The sequence below is a fragment of the Hirundo rustica genome, chromosome 5, assembly GCF_015227805.2.
Source record: "Hirundo rustica isolate bHirRus1 chromosome 5, bHirRus1.pri.v3, whole genome shotgun sequence".
In the NCBI taxonomy this organism is placed as follows: domain Eukaryota; kingdom Metazoa; phylum Chordata; class Aves; order Passeriformes; family Hirundinidae; genus Hirundo; species Hirundo rustica.
Window position 1 is genome coordinate 72749810 of NC_053454.1, and position 21060 is coordinate 72770869.

Here is a 21060-nt window from a genome sequence, read left to right on the forward strand (position 1 = left end):
TTAGACCCAGCTTTAGAGCCCCGGCGCCGGCGGTCCCGGCCTAGCTCCAAGCGCACGGAAGCCCACCTACCTCCTCATGCAATCCAGCGCCCGGATGAAGAAGTCTTTGTGCAGCTGGTGCTCGTCCCTCAGGATGGAGCACTGCTCCAGCGTCACCGACATGGATGTCCTGTCCTTGGCACTTTTGCAGCAGGTGAAGCGCACTCCGTTCAGCTTCCGGCAAATCTGAAACACGGGCACGCCCCACAGCCGAACTTCAGTAGCTTTTATTTTCAACAGGCAAACTGCTCAAGGTGGGACTCGCAACTGATAATGTTCGACACAAATGACTGCCATGGACTGTCTGCTTTCACCTATACTTTGAAAAAGTTCTAAGGCGTAAGGGAAGCATACGTTTTTGAGGATGATTTCTCCCCTTACTAATCGATCTCTGGTTCTATCAGCCCATTAGTTTATACTTTGATTTTGAGCAGTATTTTACTAGAAGAAAAATTTGAAGGAGAACTGCCATGCCCAAGTGTGGGTCTGCCATTCCCCAGATATAATTAGTCCTGAGAAAGGGTGATACTTTGCTTACACCTCTCCCTGGAGAATCATCAGTATAATGGCATGAAACCCCAAAAGTATTTGTGAGAATAGGGCGAGGCAACAAATTCCAGCAGTAATCAGAAAAAGGAACTTCCCGCATTGGCTACCATGGGAGTGCTCACAGGATGAAACTGGAACACGATCTCCACAATGTCAGTTCAGCAAATAAGCATTTCTTCATCTGTTAATTGCATCCTCAGAAATTCTATTAAAATCAATGGGCCAGAAAATACTTAGAGCCTTTAAGTTCTTTGTGATACCATGGTGAAGGCAGTCTCAAAAGTTTAATTCAGGGACTCAGTTAAGGGAATCTAACTTAGAACCTAAAGAGGTACAGGATAGTGAAGGAGAACCTCTAAGCGCTTCTTTCAGCCTATAATTTAAAATTTTAAAAGTTTAATCTGTTTAAAAATTTGAACACAGTTGCACTGGGACTTAAATAAAGTACTATATGATAATTTTCTTAAATAATGGTGTGAAAGAAGTTAACTGCTTAATCAAAGAGATCAATTCTCTCTACACTAGTATCTCTGCAAGTCCATGAGTCATGGGGGCTATTCCACATCTTAAGTCTTAAAAAAAAAAAAAAAAAAAAAAAAATTAAATATATATATACATATATATATATATATATATATAAAATGAAGTTAAAAAATCCCAGGCAATTATTCTGGATGAGTGATGGGCTCTGATGTAGGGAAGACATAGGAGGAAAATAAATTCTTAAATTCTATTAGATTTATTCTTACAGTCCAATTATATCAAGGATTGCATGCAGGTACAGATACGTACGTGGAATCTCATACACCTACGGCAATAAAAAAGTGATATTGCACAGCTACTGCACTGACAAAGATCTACTCTTACATCTTTTTCAAGAAAGGAATGGAACATAGTATAAGAGTGTGTAGATCATTGGAACCAGAAATACGCATTACAGGAAGTTACAGTAAGGGAACCTAAAGAGAAATAGAATTCAGTGAACGAAAACCTGAAACACTTTGTATGTCCAAAGAATGCTTTTTACCCATGAAACTGTTTCCAGGGAAACCCAAATAGATGGTAAAATACAACTTTCTATGCCCAAAGATTTAACACATTCTTTGTAACTCATTTTATACTGTACCTTTTACTTTTCTAAAAGCAGTGTTTCATAGTAATTGCAGGACTGCTACTGCAAGAAAAACTTATAATTGTACTTACAAAGGATTTATACTGCAATAGCATGTGTGATAATATTCACTAACCACGTGGCAAAATGCTAGTAATAAGAAAGTTATAGGAGTGTTATACAAAGTCATAGCTAAGATTGTCTTTTCCCTGGTGTTAATAAAAAGTAATAGAAAATGTTATTAGTAGTTTTGTATCAAATATTTATTTGCCTTGAAGGGTACATACATTGGAAAGTCTCCCAAAACACAAATCCTTGCTTCACTTCCAGTAGGTACCAAAAGCTCCCTGCTGGTATAAGGGGGCACAGATACCAAGTATTTTTCTAAATATAAGACAACTACCTGGCTGAATTTCACATTCCTGAAAAGCCTAAGCTCTTTATAAACATCTAAGAGTTTTTTTCCTGGCCTTTTTAAAAAATATGTATGTGCAAACCCCACAGAATTGGGAAACAGAAAGGAATTATGAGAAAAAAGCAAAGTAAGTATTAATTATTGTTAGATAAACAATTTTCTTTCTGTTCTCCCTGCATCTGATTGTCTGTCCTTTGCAAGTCTTTTGCAACAGTTATTTGTGAAATTAATTCAATTACAGAAAAGGTAAAGCTGAATGCAGCAGTACAAAAAAAAGAAAGCCAGAGCAAGCAATCATGTCCCACACCATACCTCAAGGACACTAAAAAAGAAAAATTATTTTGAGTAATTTTATATTATCAAAGAACGGATATGAAACAAATCGCTCCAATTCCAGCAGGTTCTGCCAGTTTAAAAAGTGAGAAAAAGAAATTGTCTGCAATTTAAGTGGAGGGAGAAAAGACAAATTTATGAGTGGAATGAGTGACTATGAGAATGAGTATGATCGAAAACCATCTCAGCACTTCTGCCTCCTTTAACCAGTGAGTTCTCCAATCACATCCCTAAAATCCACTGCACTTACAATATCATTTATGAAAATGAGCTCCTCATTAGTTCACTGATTTCTTTGGAACAAGAGAGCTTACCGTTGCAGCCAGCCACATGATTTCTACATTCTTTCTCTTTTTGGCCTGGATATTTTGATGAAGGCTTTCTAGCAATCCCTTTAAATCATTTTGTTCTTGAAAATGTGGTAAACCTGGAAAAAAAGGATGACAAAGTTGCTCATCGTGATGAGGTTGGTGATATGGTTGTCCTGACTAAAGAATGCTCATGGTATAATATTTACAGCCTTGTTTGGGAACACAGAATGGAAATTACCAGCTAAATATTTAGGGAATAAATGAACCTTATGCCTTTCTGTAGTTCTGCTCAACAGCTATTACAGACATTCAACAGAAATGAGAAAAAAAAAAAACCAAAAAACCAACAAACAAAGCCAAATCCTCAGTGTATTACAACTTGCTTTGATGGGACGATTTTTCTTATTTTAAAATCAAAAATTTTGGGTTTGTTTTCAAATCGAACATCTAATTTTTGTTTTGAAATGTGCCTTAGTTTTTCGTATGTAACGTAAGGGTTAAATAGCACTACGTATCCCTTCTAAAAAGCAACAAAGTGTATTTCTTAGTCTGAAATTAAATGGGGCTTTACTGTGAAGTAGAAAATAATTTCAGGTTTACTTAAAATCCAAAACTTTACCTGTTTGTTCTGGGTATGGCAGCTAAGCTGAAGTTTAATTTATCCTACATCTCTAGCAAAAATTCAAGGATAGCCAATTTAATTTCCCCCTCTGTTTCATATGTATCTATAGGAGGGTTTTTTCTAATGTTACATTTATCTTCACTGGTTTTGAAAATCAATGAAAACAAGCAGCATCTGCTTTCTGAAATGATTTCTTCTCATGGTGGTGAAGTAACAATAATTTTAATTACAGTTATCACCGAAAAAAGGGCTCAGAATCAAGTGAAACAAAGCGAAACTAAATTGATCAATGGATACAGTTTCTTCAAGCAGAGAAAGTAAATTGTCCATCCAGCGAGGGAAAAAAACCCACAAGCCAGGCCCCAAAACCAAGCCCAAAGACTAACTCAATTGAAAGAATAAAAATGAGAGAAGAATTAATGAAGACCAATATCCATTATCCTAATGTGATCCAAGTTTGAATGATCCCTCTTATCCATAGGCTTTTACATTTAATAAATTCTGTAGTTTCCCTTATCCATGACTCATTGAAATAAGTAATTCAAACATATTCTAAAAGAACTAAATTGCTTCACTCATACTGTGCTCTATAAAAAACTCACAAACAAACAAAGAAAAAAAAGAGAGGAAAAAGTACATCCAATGTTGTTTTGCAATAATCTTAATGTGGATTGTTTTAACTGTGTGTTCCAAGTTCTGCTTGTACACTTACATAACGCAGAGCACATAAACCACATCACACTCTGCCAGACTATTACACTTACGCCTGCATCTGTTTCTTTAAAACACGGAGCACACAGTGACAAAGACGCTCTGAGATTATGCAAATGCATCACTAAACATTTTCTTGCTTCCAGGCAGCTTTCCTCTGGTTCAGGGCAGAAAATGCAATGTCTCAGAGGGGTGACTTCCCCACAGGTACAGCAAGAGTCTCCTGGTTTATAGTACTGCCAGATGAGTTGCACCTTGACTGGAAATGATCAACTGCTTGCACTCCTTGGGTCTCCCACAGTATTAAACCATCAAATCAGGCTCCTGGATTATAAGGGGGAGCCTGGCAGTACCAGTCTTCCTGTTTTCAGTCAATTATGTACTACTAAACAGCAATCTTACATTTTTGGAGCCCTACTACCCTTAGCATTTTTATAAAAGCACCATTTGAGGTACCGTTTTTGGTGCCTCAACCACAGCTATACTCGGTCAGCTTCTTTGGTAGGGATCTTTCTGAGAACACACTATTGTTTTCAGTTTCTGCTAAAAGAATTTAAGAGGTTTCAGTTTCTGCTAAAAGAATTTAAGAGGTTAAGAAACAGGTAAATGATGAAGTGCATGTTCATTTTAAAGAAGACAGAAAGTCAGTGTACGCTTAGTTCCAAGCAAGAGTATTATTGGCAAGGAGAAATACAGACACGAGAAGAAATCTAATAGCAGAGGGGGTAAAACCTTTCTGGGAGTGGAAAATGGAATTCTTTGAAAGGGAATATATGAATGAAGCAGCAGGCAAAGGAGGCTGCCAAGGGCGGATGCAACAGCCCAGCAAACAGGGCTGCGAGTCCTCACATTCTGTTGGGCTTTAGGAGCAGTGCTTGGAACTAACAGCTTTGGGAACACAGCCCTGCATTTATTTTGTAGCACAGATTTGGCACTACAGGAGATTATCTGGAAGGGTGGGACAAAACCATCAAAGAGCCATCAGTACCTAATGCTTCTCACTTGGCCCCAGCACCAGGGCTGCTGCCAGCCTTGTATGGACATTTGTCTTCCAGAGGTGCAGGAACAGGGGAGGGATTAAAGTCCTCCCCAAAATGAACAAGTTTGAGAGCTTCGCTTTTTTCTCAGGAGGCTGGTTTAAAAGGTACATTTCTCCAAGGCCAAAGAGTGATTCCACATACTGGCAGGGAGCTATTGAGAAGGGCAGTGGAACCAAGAGGTGTTTTGTGTTCCATAAAAATTTGTGTAAAGAAGAGACTCAGTTCTTAAAAGTAGAGAAAAAAGCAAGAAGGTTATAATAACCAGAAAAGACATGATGAACTAGACAAGATTAGTTCTCAAAAGTCGCACAGTCTGGAAGAAGTCCAGGAACTCTGTGGCTCACTAATAATCCTGCAGGAAGGCAGTACGAGTTTCAATTCTGTTAATGGAAAGCAGCCAATACTACCTGCATGCAAATTTTTTGCTTCTACATAATCAAATCCATCTATGAGGTAGCAGATCTACCTTAGTCCTAACCGGAATGAGGTTCGATTTTTGAGGGTATTTTCTTGGCAAGATTCCCTTACATTAATTACCCAACTTGTTGTAAGTTTCTCTGTACGCATCCTAGAAATACTAGGCCTGTGGGTGGATGGGTGGGCATCCTGCCCACCATTCAGGAAGAGAGCTTTTGTTTCTGTCAAAATTATTAACACATTAAAATTATCCTGATTTAAGAGACAAACATGTATTCATACGCAGTGAAGTATCAAAGCTTTACATGGGATTTAAAAATCAGGCTGTTAAATCTGCAACATTTGGGACTACGGTTTGGGCATTAAAGCTACTCCAATGGGATTAGATTGATGCAAACGTCTTTCCAGTGCTTGCTTTTGGCAATCAGAGTAACAGCACAGTAATGTTTATGTTCATGATATGGAATTTCTACAAAAGTGGAATACAGGGCCTATTCTAATGAAACCTTGTTATTCATATCACGATGATGTGGCTCATTGCTTGTATTTGCATCTGCAGATTGCTCAGTGGTTCACCAAACCTCAACACATTTCCAGAATAAGAACAGAGGGAACGACTGATGAAATCTCCCACCAAGTACTTTTGTACAAATACTGTAAGGACAGACTGTCCTCTACTTAAATATTAAGAAACTTATTATTTTAGTAACTTAAAATAGCTGTTCAGTTCCTAATTTCTCTGTTTCATGCTCTCTGTAGCTTCTGCTGTGGCACTGGGCCTGACATAACTCTTTAGATCAACAGGTCTGCGTACAGATACAAAATGTTTAAATTTATGGAAAAAGTTATGGAATTCTGCTAATATTACTGTCTTGTAACCCTTTACCCACCAAAGCTTTTCAAAGCCATCTGGACATCGCATTATTTTGTACTCACAATCAGGAGGCATTTTTTCAGTAAATAACTTGTAATATTCTTTGAGAAGTTCTAAGTTTTCCTGGTTAATGTTTTCCTGCAAAGTAGTGTCTCCAAACCTATGAAAATACACAACAAATTACGAAAAAAACCCAAAACCCACAAACCAAAACAAAGATAAATTATCCTTCATAATTATTTTTCATAAAGAAATAGCTTTGATTTTGTTTTATAGTGCTGAATGTATTAGATTTTATCAAACATGCAGTAGTTAAGTTCTTGTGTGCTTCAGAACTAATTTTTGGAAACGAGACCATTGCTGAAGGATAATTCTTCCACAAATTTATTAACAAAGCAATCCATTTAGAAACATGCAATAAGGCACCTATTCTTTTTGCCCTCACAATCCTGAATAAATGGAAAGGCACTTTGGGGCAGTTCCAAATGGGACCACAGGCAGAGAACACCAACTCCTCCTCTCTTAGTGCTGCTGTTGCTTAAGCGTATGAATTTCTGTAAGAGCTGGACAAGATGGAAGGGACACAATACAGAAGAGAAGCTTATCTACAACTAACTAGAGCAACATAAACAAATATCTTTCTCTCTGAGATCAAGATTTCTACAACAGCCACATTTCACATGCCCAGAAAATAAATTTCCCGGTACTACAGGAAATATGATCCTAAAGACGGGAATGTCCCATGCAGAGTTCGGACCAAGTTTTTACAATTCATCTTTGGAATAGCTTTGAAATGGAAGTGGAGGAGTACAGGAAGAGAGGCATGGGCAGGTGAGAAGCTCAGAGAGGAAGGGGCACAGATGGGAAGACACCAAATACGCTGCTATATTGTGTACAAGGGGAGCAAATGTTTCAATGGGCCAAAAGGGGAAGACTTGGACACTTCCTCAGTAGCCACTGCTGTACTGTCACATGAGAACGTTTCTTTTAAATCAGAAATATTCTCAAGTGAATTCTATCAAAAAACAAAAGGTATTTTTTTATCTAATAGAGTAAGATTTCCTAGAAATTTGCCACGAAAATATTTTTATATTCTCACGTTCTTTATCCCACAAAACCCCCCACACTTTTAGCCAAAAATCACGTGCAGTGTTTTCAGTCTCAAAAGCAAATGTGTTCAGTCTCAAAATCTACTTTAGGAGTTCAGCAATATTTTGAATTAAGACAAAAGCAGACTGTATCTGCATGGAGAAAAGCTGCTTCTGCATTGACTTGCTTTGCTTGGCAGATATTAGTACATATCCATATTTATAAATATGTTCCTCTCATGGCTCTCTTCGTGCACAGTGTAAAATGACTGCTGGGAACAATACCTCTTGCCACTTCACCTGCAAGCCAGGCATCTTTACATACCAACCCCTCTACAAGCCCCCAGGTAATCAGGCTGTTTCTAAACCTTGTAAATTTTTTCTTCAGGACATTTTTAACACTCAGTCCTTCTTGCCTATCCCACACATGTAAGCTCTCACCTGCTTGCTTCTTGGTTACCACATCATACCTTATCTCTTATTTTGGAAAATGAGATGCGTCCCACCCAAAACTGCCATGACTGATTTTGTTACTTTTGCACACTATGACTTTGGCCATGTCACTCCTCTCTGTGGCATCAAAAAGGCATCCCATTTTCATTTTCAAGGAGTTCCCAAGTTCTCTAACCAACTATCCAACTCTTTCACCAGTAAAATGCCAGTTTTTGCTGTCTTTTGATTTGGTCTATGTCTCCCATTTCAATTTTCTGCCTACATTTTCTCATATATCACCATTCAACTTGGAAAAGTCTCCCATAAACATTCACAAAGCTACCTGATGACTTTCTTTAGTAGTCTTCTTTAAAGACGATTTTACTTGGCTGTCTACAAAGAGCAGGAGGTGAAACTCCTGTTGTGCTTAACTTCTTGCCTGTTGTCCAGGTTAAGGATTGTCACTGTCTCCCTCTATTACTCCAGCTATACTTTTGCTATATAGCAAATGCAGCCTAAAGAAAAGTATTGTGTATTGTTCATGCTCTGTTAATAAAAGCAGCTAAAAGAAAAAAAGTTACAAAAAGTAGCTGTGTTGACATCTTGACTTCCACCCTTCAGTTTTAGCACTGCACAAACGTGGTAATTTAGCATGACCGACAGATACCCTTCCCTTGGAAGAGAAAATTAACACATTGGTGAAACTTTGACTATTATTATACTAATTAATTAGTTTCCAGCAATCTGTTGCAGAGGAATACTAATAACACGTCAGAACTTTACCAGCCTTCACGTTTTTACAAATATACTACTAATGCATTCCCTATTATTAACTACCACTCCACAACCCAGGAAAAAAGCCCTAAAGAGCTGAGAAAATTTCTCTAGCTTATGACTTGTCCAGACTCTTCAACCACACCTCTAAGATATAAGAATTTTGAATTTTTTGAGATTTGAAATTCTTTGAGAATTTGAAATTCTTCTTTGAGAATTTCCAAGTACTGCGTACAAACAAAATTCTGCATCTGTGGAACAGAAATCTATTTTGTATCTGTATCCAAAAGAAATGCGGCACCAACCCTGTGAAACAAAGCCCTACTTAGGGTCCTGTGCTCATCTGGGCTTTTTCATTGTTCTGCATTGCTTCATAGCTTGTGTTTGTTTCCCTTAATACCTTTTAAAATACACACTGAGTCAATGTGAGATGGTCCAAGAGCAAATAGCAAAAGAGATTTATTTCTAATCCTGAGCGATATCCTGTACCAGCGTGGAGTACTTGGACAGAAAATGAAACATGACTTTTTCTTACCTCTCTGCCAGTGTTTGCTGTTCATTGATGCCAACATTAAAGAGCACTGGATACATGTGAAGCAGCTTTCCTTCTTTAATCTCTTGTGGCAGTAGCTCAAACATCTTTGCTGGAAGCTGGACCTCTATAACGTAATGTTCACTAGAAAAATAAAAACAAGAATAAGGATGGGGTCCTTGATTGGATTCAAATAATTGCTTCAAATAATCTCCCTAAATTATAGAGAATGTGTAGATTTATAAATCTCTCCCTTTTTCCCTTAATTGAATCATAAAAAGGGATGATTCACCTTGCCTGTTTTAGGAGTATAACCAAGCTATATGAAGAAAGACAGGTATAACTGTATATAATTATAAATTAACTTCTTTACTGAAGCACCAATAGGACTAGGGATGAAAGAAGCAAAAAAGTCCTCTGCTACCCAAATATCAATAAGAATGCCTCAACTCTTAAAATGCGTCTTGCTGAGTTGCAAAAACAACTTACTTACAAAGAATCTCAGGCTTAAGCACTCCCCTAGAAAAAGAATTACAAGTGAATATGCTGACTCTTCAAGATAAGAATTCATAGCTTGATTTTCTGTCTTGCGTTTCTACGGTCCTTTAGTCTCATTTATTGAGCCACATCACGTAACAACCAAACTGATCTAAAAACTGAGGGTTCCTTAAGCAATTATTAGAAAATAACGATGTTTTTCACCATCTCCTCTTTTTATGGTTGACTTGTCTGATAGGAGCAGTCTCAGTACAACTCTAAGAGGAATGGGACTCCTCCACATAAGCCTTACAGATTTCATTTTTTTCTCATACCAATTCCATCCAGTGAATATCTGCCAGGAAGTACAGTACAGCAATCACGGGCTGTAGCTCTTCTTCCTAAACACTGACTGCTCCATCAATCCAGAATGCCTGAGGCAGCTGAAAGCTCAGGTCCCCTTGAAATCTAGGACCTCCTGGTGTGACAGACAGCTCAGTGTCCCACAGTAATGGCAGCAAGCCAGTAAACATAGATGCTGGGTTTTGCAGGATTTTTGACTGCTGTAATTTACAAAGGATGTATTTCTTCTGTTTTATCCACGCATCGTAATTATTCTTAATTATTCCCAATGTCTTGCCTATCATATCCCAGCCTTCCTGTTATTTCTTTCAATCCTTTCTCAGAAAGCCCATACGACAAGAGTGAATCATCCAGAATAATTAAGTAAATCAGTGGTGAAAGCCCCCTTCAGAAGAAACATGTATTTTCTACAAGTTGCTGCTTTTAGCTGAATTTAATTTACAGTCATCTTAAGCACAATACTACTATTAAGGAAGTGATTTCTGCAAAAGTAAAAACATTTAGAGCTTCAGACTAAAATAATAATAAAGATGAAAACTCCTTTTCAATGTTGTTAACCCTTAAACAGCCAAAATTAATGGAGTATTGCAGTTAATGTCCTGATATTCAGCAGTGCTTACAGGAGCGTCATAAAGTGTAAGTGATTTTGTGCAAGGATTTCTGAGATTGCTTATGACCTGTGTGATTTTCAGCAGCTAAAAAAGGCTTTATTTTTTGAAAGTGACCACTAAGTTTTGAATGCTATGTGGCATCTGATTTTTTTGGTTTTCACCTTAAAAAAAAAAAATCAAAGCCTAGCTCTTGGAATTGAAGTTTCATCTGGAGATTCAAAACCAAAGGTTTTCAGTTAGTGGCAATGTTTGTAAATGATAACCTTGTCAGCTGCCTAGGATTCAGTACCTGTGTGTGAATAATGCATCAGCAGCTCTGCATAACACAGACATTGTTCTGATTAATTTGTATTAGGAACTGGAGCTTTCACCTTTTTGTCAGGAGAGTAACCCAGAGCTTACTGCCCTTTAAAATCCCTACTACCTCACCTTCTGAGAAGCAAAACTACTGCACTTTCCATAAAATAGAACTCAGCAACAAGAAAACCATCAGCTGGGCTTCGTGGGCTACAGATTAAAACTGCAGCTTTGTTTTCTGGGCTCCAGGGAACAAAGTTCTTACCGCCTTCCAGTTATAATTGGCAAAAAATCTTCCGATTTGGCTTCGATTACTTTAAACTTTACTTTCTGCAAATCTGAAATGCCCACAGCCATGTCTTCTAGCATCCCTGCTTCTTCACCTACATGAAAAGATTAAAGAGATTATTAACAGAGTTGGCAGATCAGTCACTGTATAGGTTAGAGTAAAGCAATATGAGGATTATATTTTCCAGTCTGTGCATCTAAAAATCACAGTTCTAAATCCACATTATAGTAACCTACATAAAACCAGACTGATTTCTAGAACTGCTGACAATTCTGTGGCTTAAATGGTAACCATGAGTGTTAGGCAACCCTGAAAATCAGCCTGCTCTATACAGGCATAGAATAACCACAGAAAAGCCATTCTTGTCTATTCTGGAAGTGTTTATAAGGCTGTCCTGCTGATGGAGGACAAAGGTTTTGAGAATAACGACGAGCATCATGCAAAGCAGAGAAGACAGTGATCTCCAAGTGAGCAACTGCATCAAAAAGCAGCACAAATGCTAAATTCCTCTCCTTTGGTCAAAATCTCTGATTTGAGGAACGATTCCAATAGATCTACTTCCAAGTTTGAAACATAAGGCAACTTCTCCCTCTAAATTTCCTTCTAAATACCTATCAAATAAGGGCATCTGTAACAACCCATGAATTATTCAGGCTATCCTCACATTATCAGCACTGGTGATCAGGCCTGAGGCTGGCAGAGGCAGTACAGTTTAAACCTGCTGTTTGGATTAGCTTTATAACCCTGGTATCTCAAGTCAGGTGTGCATGGAACAATTAGCAGGTCGTGCTCTCTGAGGAGCTCAGACTGAAACAGATTAATAATTTTTGCTGCAGAATCGACAACACGATCAATGGCTTCAGCTGTGCTGTTATGTGCAAGTCTGCTGTCTCATAAGGAGAATATTTGATTCAACAAGCCAAATTACTGGAAACACAACAGAGGTTCAAAATAAGAACTTCCTGGGTAAACTGCTGGGCTGGGTACCTGAGGAACTTTGTCAAGAACAATACTTACTGTATGTACTAAGGAGTCCTTCATATTGCACGAGCAGCCCAACAGTATGAAGCTGTTGTAAAAATCCTTGATCATGTAAACCCGTGTGCAATTTGATTACGAACCCACACACCAATCCAGCGAGCTGTAAAGATAATTATACCACATGCAATTAAGAGCTGTACTCTCACAAGACAAATAGTTAAAATGAGGCTTGCTATCATTATACACAACAGAGGTAACACCTACACATTTGAGAAAACAGCATAGGTATTTCTGTTTCAAGACTACATACATGATTTTGTAATAATATATTTTTGATACTTTTTTTTTGGTGTGTAAAATAGTGAAATATTCCCTTAATTTTTTATAGATAAGCTTAATTTGTTTTGTGGCATTGTGTGTTACTTACACTGACAAAACGCAGACCAGAACCTCATTTGTCAGGCTTTAAACACATAAGACTGTGAATTATGATGGATTTATAAGGGGTTCAACATCTAATGCAACTGAATCTCCTTGGCAGTTGCAACACATAACTTAAGGGAGAAATTAAGGAAATATTTAGAGAAAAATCTGTCTGAATAAACATGATCTGCAGGAGAAGATGTAAAGAGCTTCAGTTATTTGCCAAGGGAAGACAGTTCTAAGGAAAGATGCGCTAAGAGTTTTTAACCAGTTAAAATACTGCTACAAAAACAAATAATCTGCTCTCTATTTCCAAGGTGGCCAGGAACAAAAAACTCCCTAGCTTGGATGTTGCCTAGCCAGTGCCCCATGAGGCCCCATCTGGAGAGCTGTGTGCAGTTCTGGGCTCGTGAGGACAAGTGAAACAAGGAGAGAGTCCAGAGGAGGGACACAAAGATGAGAGGGGTCTGGGTCACCCTTCATGTGAGGAGGGACTGCAGGAGCTGGGCCTGTTCAGTCTGGAGAAGGCTGAAGGGAATCTCATTAACACACATAAATACCTCAAAGGTGGGTGCCAGGAGGAGGTGCCAAGGACTCTTTTCTGTGGTCCCAAGCAACAGGATGAGGAGCAAAGGTCATAAATTAAAGCAGAAAATGTTCCACCTTAACATGAGGAACAACTTCTTCTCACTGAGTGTGGCAGAGCCCCGGAACAGGCTGCCCAAGGAGGCTGTGGACTCTCCCTCTCTGGAGACCTTCCAACCCCACCTGGACGTGTTCCTGTGTCACCTGCTGCAGGTGTCACTGCCTTGGCAGGGGGTTGGACTGGATGATCTCCAGAGGTCCCTTAACCCTTACTATTCCGTGATTATGAATATCAGCGAGACACATTCAAATCTAGACTTGAGAACTATATAATCTTGGAAGTCTAAAAACAGATTTCTGGATCTTTCTTTGTGCAAAGACGGGCAGGACCAGGCAACTTTTCCAGTCCGTTGCAGACCTGCTTCTCTGACTCAGTTCTATGGATTTCTATCTACTATTTAGTTTTCTATCACATCATAAAATATTTAGGTGAATATCATGGAAAATAAATGAAAAAACTGTGTCAAATTGGAAAAAAAAAACCACAACAAAAAAGAAAAGCAAAAACACAGGCACAAACAGTACGCTTATAATTACAGCAATAGAAGGAAGATAATGACACAAGACAACCTACTGCTTGGCTAAAGACGATGTCTCTTCTTAGGGTGAGCATCAAACACTGGGGCAAGCCACAGGCAAGTTCCTGGAGCAGGACAAACGCCATGGATTGCTTGGCCCTGGTCACCACCTCTCCCATGCAGTCCTTGAGTGTAATCACCAGCGGGTACAGCTGCTCGTACCAGTCACCTGGAACACAACGGGTCATCTGTCCCACAGGGGAAAGCGTGCCGCGGAAAAGCCTTTTAGTGAGATCACCCTTCCCCTTAAAACAGCCCTGCAGCTCTCCCCACACCACTGTGGGACCAGAAACGCCGCTGGAGAACATAAGGAGGACTCCATCTTACCACTGGGACTGGGGTTAAATCCGTGGCCTGACTCCAGCTGCACTGTGAAACAATGGCCTCTTTGAACAGTCCCTGTCAAACTTGTATTTAAGCGTCACAGAGTATACAGGGAAACACATAAAACCTCGTTTAGCACGTAAATACAGCGGAGATGAAGTCCTGCTCTTTCCAGGACTCCCAAATGGTTACATAAGAAATGAAGCAGCATCAAAAACACAAAACCAGTGAGAATAAATATATATTTGAGAAAAAGTGGGTCCTGGAGGGCAAAACACAGTAACAAATAGGCATCTGAAAGGGTATCACCTGCTTAATGTACACGCTGAAAATACAATAAGCTTCAGATCATATTCCTTTTTTTTTTTAAGCTTCTCTTTGTATTGTTTTCTTTACATATTCAGAGATATTGAACACATTTTTAGCTATTTCTGTCAGAGAGATGTAGAACTATTTTGAAACATGTTTTGCTCTGTTAAAATACATGCTAGGAACATCAGAAAAAACCCCTAGTGAAATGCTTGAAAAATATGATTCTGAAATAAAATCAGACCTGCATTGTAGTTGCATATGGCTTTGCCTACCCCCTAAGTTGAGCAAATAATAAAAAAAAACAAACTCCCCTCCTTCTCCCCTGAGAATCCACATTTCAGTTTCCTTGTACAGTTTAAAATGAGAGAAATCAACACTCTAGAAGAGTCTGTATAAAAGCTGGGAACACAGCTGACTTAATCCACTCTATAATTGGCTCATATTTGCCATAGAGTAGTGTAATTAAGAATCAATGGTAATTATAATCTGTTGTAATTAGGTGCAAGACATCAGCATGTTGTTTCAGGTAACATTCTGAGTCAGGCCAGTGAAAACTCGTTAGTACTGAGGATATTCTTTAGGCAGGAAGACGCAGCTGCCTGTTGCCAGTCAATTTGGCTGAGCTCCAGAAAAACACATAAATTAATTAAACTGTAGCCAAGAAGACTGGAGAGAACATTGAAAGCTGAGAGAAACTACAGAAAGTAAGGAGCAGGAAAGGGGAACGAGGACAGAGCAGGCACAGAGAACAAGCTGAGCTCCTTTATTGTCTTTGTGGTCAGACAACATGTGTTTTAGCACAGTCATACATATTTAACCGTGAGTAAGACTGAGGAAGCGTTCCCTGGAAAATGGCAGTTCCGAAATGAGTGTCATCCTGCCAAAACAGGTCATAAGCCACCCCCAGGTACAAGCTCCGGAAAAAAGAGGTGATTTTATCCCTGTCATTGACTAACAGTGATGACACACCGTGTGCCAAGGTCTGGTGTGCACGTTTTGAAGAGACTGCTGGAAAAATGGAGAGCTTGCAGAGCAGAGCTACCAAGATTTAGAGTTTAATCTCCTTAAGCTGATGAAAAAGGCTGAGCAGCAATTTGATTTCCCCTCTTCATGAGGAGAAAATAACAAGGACTAACTGGGGTGTTTATTCTAGGGAATAAAAGCAAAAGAACAACCAGAGGCTACTGCAAAATGCAGACGAGTTTAGAAGTAAGACAGACAAAAAGGTGTGATGTAGTGGAAGTCAGTGTAGACGGATCAGACAATCTAAACTCTCCTTTCAAGTCAACTTACAACCATTTATTAATTTAATCACTAAACATAAATCAATAGAAGCAACAGCAGCAAAATAAGCTCAAAAGATGTGATGCAGACTGGACCAAGAAGCAGGGTTGCATGTGGTAGGAATAGAGTTTGTTGGCTGTTTCTTACTTGAGCAAATAACAAAGATTATACTTGGCCATTTTAAAGTACACTAGAAGGTACAGCAAACAGACATCTGCTCCTCGTCCGTGGGAAAGGAGAGCTGGATACAGACACAGCCAAGGATGTGGCAAATACTCTGATGGCCAGGGCAGAAAAAGCAGAATTTCTAGACCTAACCACACTTCTTGAAACTGCTATTAGAATTTCAGGTTATGTGGACAGGGCTAAAGAGCATTTCTGAGAGCCTTTTTCATAAAAGAAGCGCATGTATGGACAGGAGAAGGGGGAATGGACTCGGACTGAAAGAGAGTAGGTTTAGATTGGCTACCAGGACAGTTTTTCACAGTGAGGGTGGTGATGCCCTGGCACAGGCTGCCCAGAGCAGCTGTGGCTGCCCCATCCCTGGCAGTGTTCAACGCCAGGTTGGATGGGGCTGTGAGCAACCTGGAATAGTGGGAGGTGTCCTGCCCAAGCGCTGCAGATGGGTTGGAATGAGATGCTCTTAAAGGTCTCTTCCAACCCAAACCATTCTTTAATTTTATGAACAGAGGAGGTCACGTACTGGCCACACGTCACGTAATACTTAGATCTGTTTCTACTGAGCCGCCACTTAACCACTCCATCTGCACTGTGGAGTTCTGTTTCTTCGGGAACATAACTTTGTATTTCTCCTTGCTGAACGGCATCCTAATTTTTCAGTGCTCCTTTTCATCAGGATCCATTCTAATCCTGCTCCCACAGTGCTTAAAGCCTCTCCCAGCTTTAAGCATCTGCAAATTTTATAAGCATCATCCATATTTCATAAGGCAAGTCAGTAATAAAAATACTGAATAATACCAGACCCAGAACAAATGTAAGTGGATTCTCCTCCATGCAGCCTTCCAGGCTGGCAGTAAATAACTGATAACTGCCTTCTATTATGATTTTCTAAATTTGCACATACCTTGTGGTAGCTTCAAGATAATTTTCTCACAACGTTTTTTGAGGGGAGACTACATGTTTGGAATACTAACTTATTAATTTACTAACCTAAGTAAATTTTGTCTGTAATAGTTCCATTACAAAAGGAATTCCAAGATTTGAAATTCTCAAAGCCATTTTTTCATTAAAGAACATTCATACTAAATTTATTAAAAATAAATCATACTGAGTCCTTAACATCCCTAAGAAGACAGAGCCTTACTTACAAATGTATTTGGCTTTAAAGCAAACAATAAAAATTGTAAGTTTGTAGAAAACCTTACCCTAGCAACTGAGAAAATACAAATTATGATAGAATATAGAGCTGCACATGTCACTAGGAAAGAAGACAACCTTTGTGTGGGTAAGTTTTCCAAGACAACCTTCTACTCCTTGCTCACACTGAGACTTCTCAACCTCAGTTAGTAAGAATGTCCAGTCCCCAGAAGGTGGAGCTAGTTGGCAAATCTGAGAGGGTTTGCATTGTTTCTTGAAAAAAAAGATTCCTCATGAATGGACAAGTATATTCTCATGCTTATGCTTTATTTAAAATCAAAATAAGAGGTGTATCAGAGACTGAGTTCTTAGAAAAGCCAACTCTAGGAATGAAAAAAAGGTGCTATCTTTGCACTGTGAAACTGAAGTTTGTGAAACAAACAAACAAATAAAAATTGTATTTTGAAGCTTACAAGTAAATTCAGTAGACTTTGGGAAAAAAGATTGTCTTGTATGGAAGGCATAAATATATAATACTAAAGCAATTTATAAATAGATATTATATGTAAAGGGAGCTGACATGTCTAAAGAAGTTCTCTTAGAGTGACTCTGGAGAATCACTTTGTATACATTTTCCAATATAATTTCTGTCAGAATACCTTTGTAGAATCACTTCAGGAAAGGAGTAACACAAATTATTGCTTTTAACACATTCATGGACTCACACACACTGACTCTTCAGATCTCGGCTTTCTTTTAAATTAAAACGGCAAGATTTGTATCCACAACACAGTGAAAAATCCTTTGGTAAAGGCTGAAGAATTAACTGAATGAGTCAACATCTGAGAAAAAGCATTAGGAGCAGGAACAGAAGCAACAAGGAGACTCCAGGATGACTGTCAGGTCGCTAAAATGACATGGGCAGCCTGTCAGTTTGGAACACTTAGCATCCAGAAGAGCTGTCAGAGTCTCCTGGTGAAGCAAAGAAGCTCAGTAGAGAAATCGTGCTAGTCAGCCACTGGGAAATGAAACGCATTAAAATCAAGAATGGAAGGATGAAATTAAAAAGATGGTGCCACCGCTATGCGGTAAGAGGTTAACGAGATTAAAACAGAAGCGCGTGTTTGGCAAAGCGCTGGGTAAATATCCCACGTCCCTTGCCAAGGGAGTGGAGGCAGCTCAGTCTGTGACAGGATTTGCCCTTTGGGAACTGGAAAATGCCCTTCAGCCCCATGTTCCCGGAATCAACGGGCCTGCACGGGCAGACGACCTGCTCAGCACCCAACCAGTCAATTCTGCGTGCTCATATCCTAGTTGCAATATGTCAAACCACATGTTAAATTTGATAAAGTTTGGCAGAAAAGCAAGCTCCTGCTCTTTTCAAAGTCAGGCCCACTGAAATGCTTATTAAAGTATGCTGGTAACCAAAAAGGAAACGCGCCGATGCTTCAGCATAGCACTCCCATCTCCTTTTGCCCTAGCAACAGATAAAAAAGCCAATTTTGTCACTGCTGTTCGTGCCACCTAAAATCCATGAATGGCTTTAAGTCACTTCCAGACTTGAATGGTGTGAAGTTAAAAATGAAACCTTAAATAAAAAGCAGAAGAACACATAATGTCGTACTCTTAAAGCAAAGGAGGGCACTGCAGACATATAAATATAAATGTAACGTATATAAATATAAATGAGACATATAAATGGAGCAGCAGATACCCACAAGCAACCTTTCGCTTGAGTTTATCACTTACTACCCGATTGTAAAAATAATCCATGACAGAATCGAAACAACAGAGGCAAAATGACATAAATGAGTTGTCTTGATATCACAAACTGAACATCAGACAAACTCTGTTCTAAGGAAAAAGGCAGGAAAATCAAACCAACCAACAAACACAGAGCCGCAGTAAATCCCTAAAAACAGCATGAAATAATTAACCCAGAATTTGATTTTACTCACCTAGGACAGGAACAGTCTTTTAATTTATACTTTTTTAAAGGGAGGTTTAAAAAGACTGACTTAGAAGAGTTCAACTTTGCCCCATAAAAAGTTCAGCGCCTTATTTCTTTATTTTGCCACTCAGCTCTCGGAGCTCAGTTGAACTCCAGCTGAGGGCTAAGCTCTTTGAGAAGGAGAAGGCTTTGTACTGATAATGCTGCAGCAGCTCTCAGAGGAATAACAAAAACCTGGATAAGTTTTCCTGGTATTCCCGCACTTTAAAGTAGCGGTTTACTTTGCACAGTTTGGGTGTCCTGAGAAGCATTTTGGAATTCTTGGGATTTATTATTCCACTGCAATCATCCAAGATTTCCTATACTGTCACATTGAAACCATGCAATCATACAAACACAAGCATCTCAGCATGTTCAGCCACAGTGAAAACAGAAAGAGAAGACCAAAGTAATAAAAGAGGAAGCTAAGGAAATCTAATACAATTTAAACATAGGAGTAATGGATGAGTCCTGCTCTGTGAATGCTGAGCAACTAAATATTCTGGTACCTTGTTTTAGTTTGTTGATTCAGTTAAATAGCCTTCCTTTCCCTCAGACATTTTTCAGCTTCTGTTTATAACCAAAGTACTTAGAGGAAGTACTGCTGACGGGGTTGTCTTCTATTGCTGGGCTACATTCAGCCCAGGTAGGAATCCTATCAAATAGAAAAGGATGACACGGAAGCGAGAGGAAAAAGGGAAAAAAAAAAAAAAAAGGCATAACTAAAATTGATGCAAAGACAAGCTTAAGAGAAAAGGAAAGAAAAATGTGAGGAAGAGAAAGGGAAGAGAAAGCTTCTCCCATGTGATTGCTCTAAATAAATTATGTTTACTACTCAAGGAGACATAGACCACAGGAAAACTTTTCATCGTCCTGACTAAACGACATTTTATAATAAAAGCTTTCCTGAGGATGCAAATAAACCCAGCTTTATTTCCCACTGCTACCAGCACTGCATTGGAAGGGATGCATTGAAAGGATGCAGTGCCCATCCCCAGTGCACTGAAAGTCAGAAATTTTGCTTATACAGCCCCCAACAGGTATCAGATAATACAAGAAAAATGAACCCACCCTCTGTAGCAATGTGGGTATGAGCTGAAGGTTAGCAGCAGCCAACCTACAGAGCTCACAATTCCTTGGCTCACTTCAAGGCAAATCCAGGCGTACTCCCACCGGCAATTCGGATTGTTGGTGATAATGTGGTGGATCCTGTGTGCCTGAAATGAGGGAGCTGCCACCCAGAGCCAGCAGAGGAAGAGCTGGGTGGGAGCCCTGACAGGATGGGATGGGATGGGACGGGATGGGATGGTACAAGGAGCAGATGGAAACAACAGCCGCTTCCAGCAGCCAAACACGGAGATCTGTCAGGGGCCGTGTAAGCAAAGGAGCAAACTGCTGTGCCTCACTGGCAGCTCTAATGCTGCAGGACAGGCTTTCACATTCCAACTCTCACGGAAAATGAAAAGGCAAAAATAAAAAGAATTTAATGGTGTCACACATTTCTCCAAGGCAAACTAGACTGGAGTTAAAAGAACAACAACAACAAAACCCCCTCTCCTTAAAAATCCTTCTACTCTTCCTGATTTATCCTGTAGAGGATTCATAATCCTGCAACTGATGAAACCATAGCATGTTACCTTGGTAACTGTAACTCAAATTCAGTCTTTAGAATACACTCAAAGGTCAGACTGCATGAAAAGTTAAGGATAAGGAAGGTATAATTCACACTGAAAGGCAGAGTACAGGAAAAAAAAAAAAGTGATCCAATATTTCCAATTACAAAGATTCCAAACAATAAATATAAACATGCTTGGGAAAAAAATATAATAAGATTGCACAATGTCAACACTGAGACTGCAAATATAAACCTACTTTAGGAAACTGAATTTATCTTACAACAACATCTATATTTATATGAAGA

The 21060-nt window shown here is 39.2% G+C and overlaps 1 protein-coding gene across 8 annotated transcripts in view; it reads right to left on the bottom strand.

The window, feature by feature from the left end:
• INPP4B (inositol polyphosphate-4-phosphatase type II B) overlaps positions 1-21060 on the bottom strand; it is a 281153-nt gene that overhangs the window by 30056 nt on the left and 230037 nt on the right. For all 8 annotated transcript variants that reach the window (XM_040063945.1, XM_040063946.2, XM_058420537.1 and 5 more), the window contains 7 exons: positions 13909-14081; positions 12303-12426; positions 11262-11379; positions 9252-9392; positions 6485-6582; positions 2762-2874; positions 71-225 (listed from right to left, as the gene is read on the bottom strand). In XM_040063945.1, the coding sequence (XP_039919879.1) occupies positions 71-225; positions 2762-2874; positions 6485-6582; positions 9252-9392; positions 11262-11379; positions 12303-12426; positions 13909-14081 (922 nt within the window). The remainder of the gene's footprint in view (positions 1-70; positions 226-2761; positions 2875-6484; positions 6583-9251; positions 9393-11261; positions 11380-12302; positions 12427-13908; positions 14082-21060) is intronic.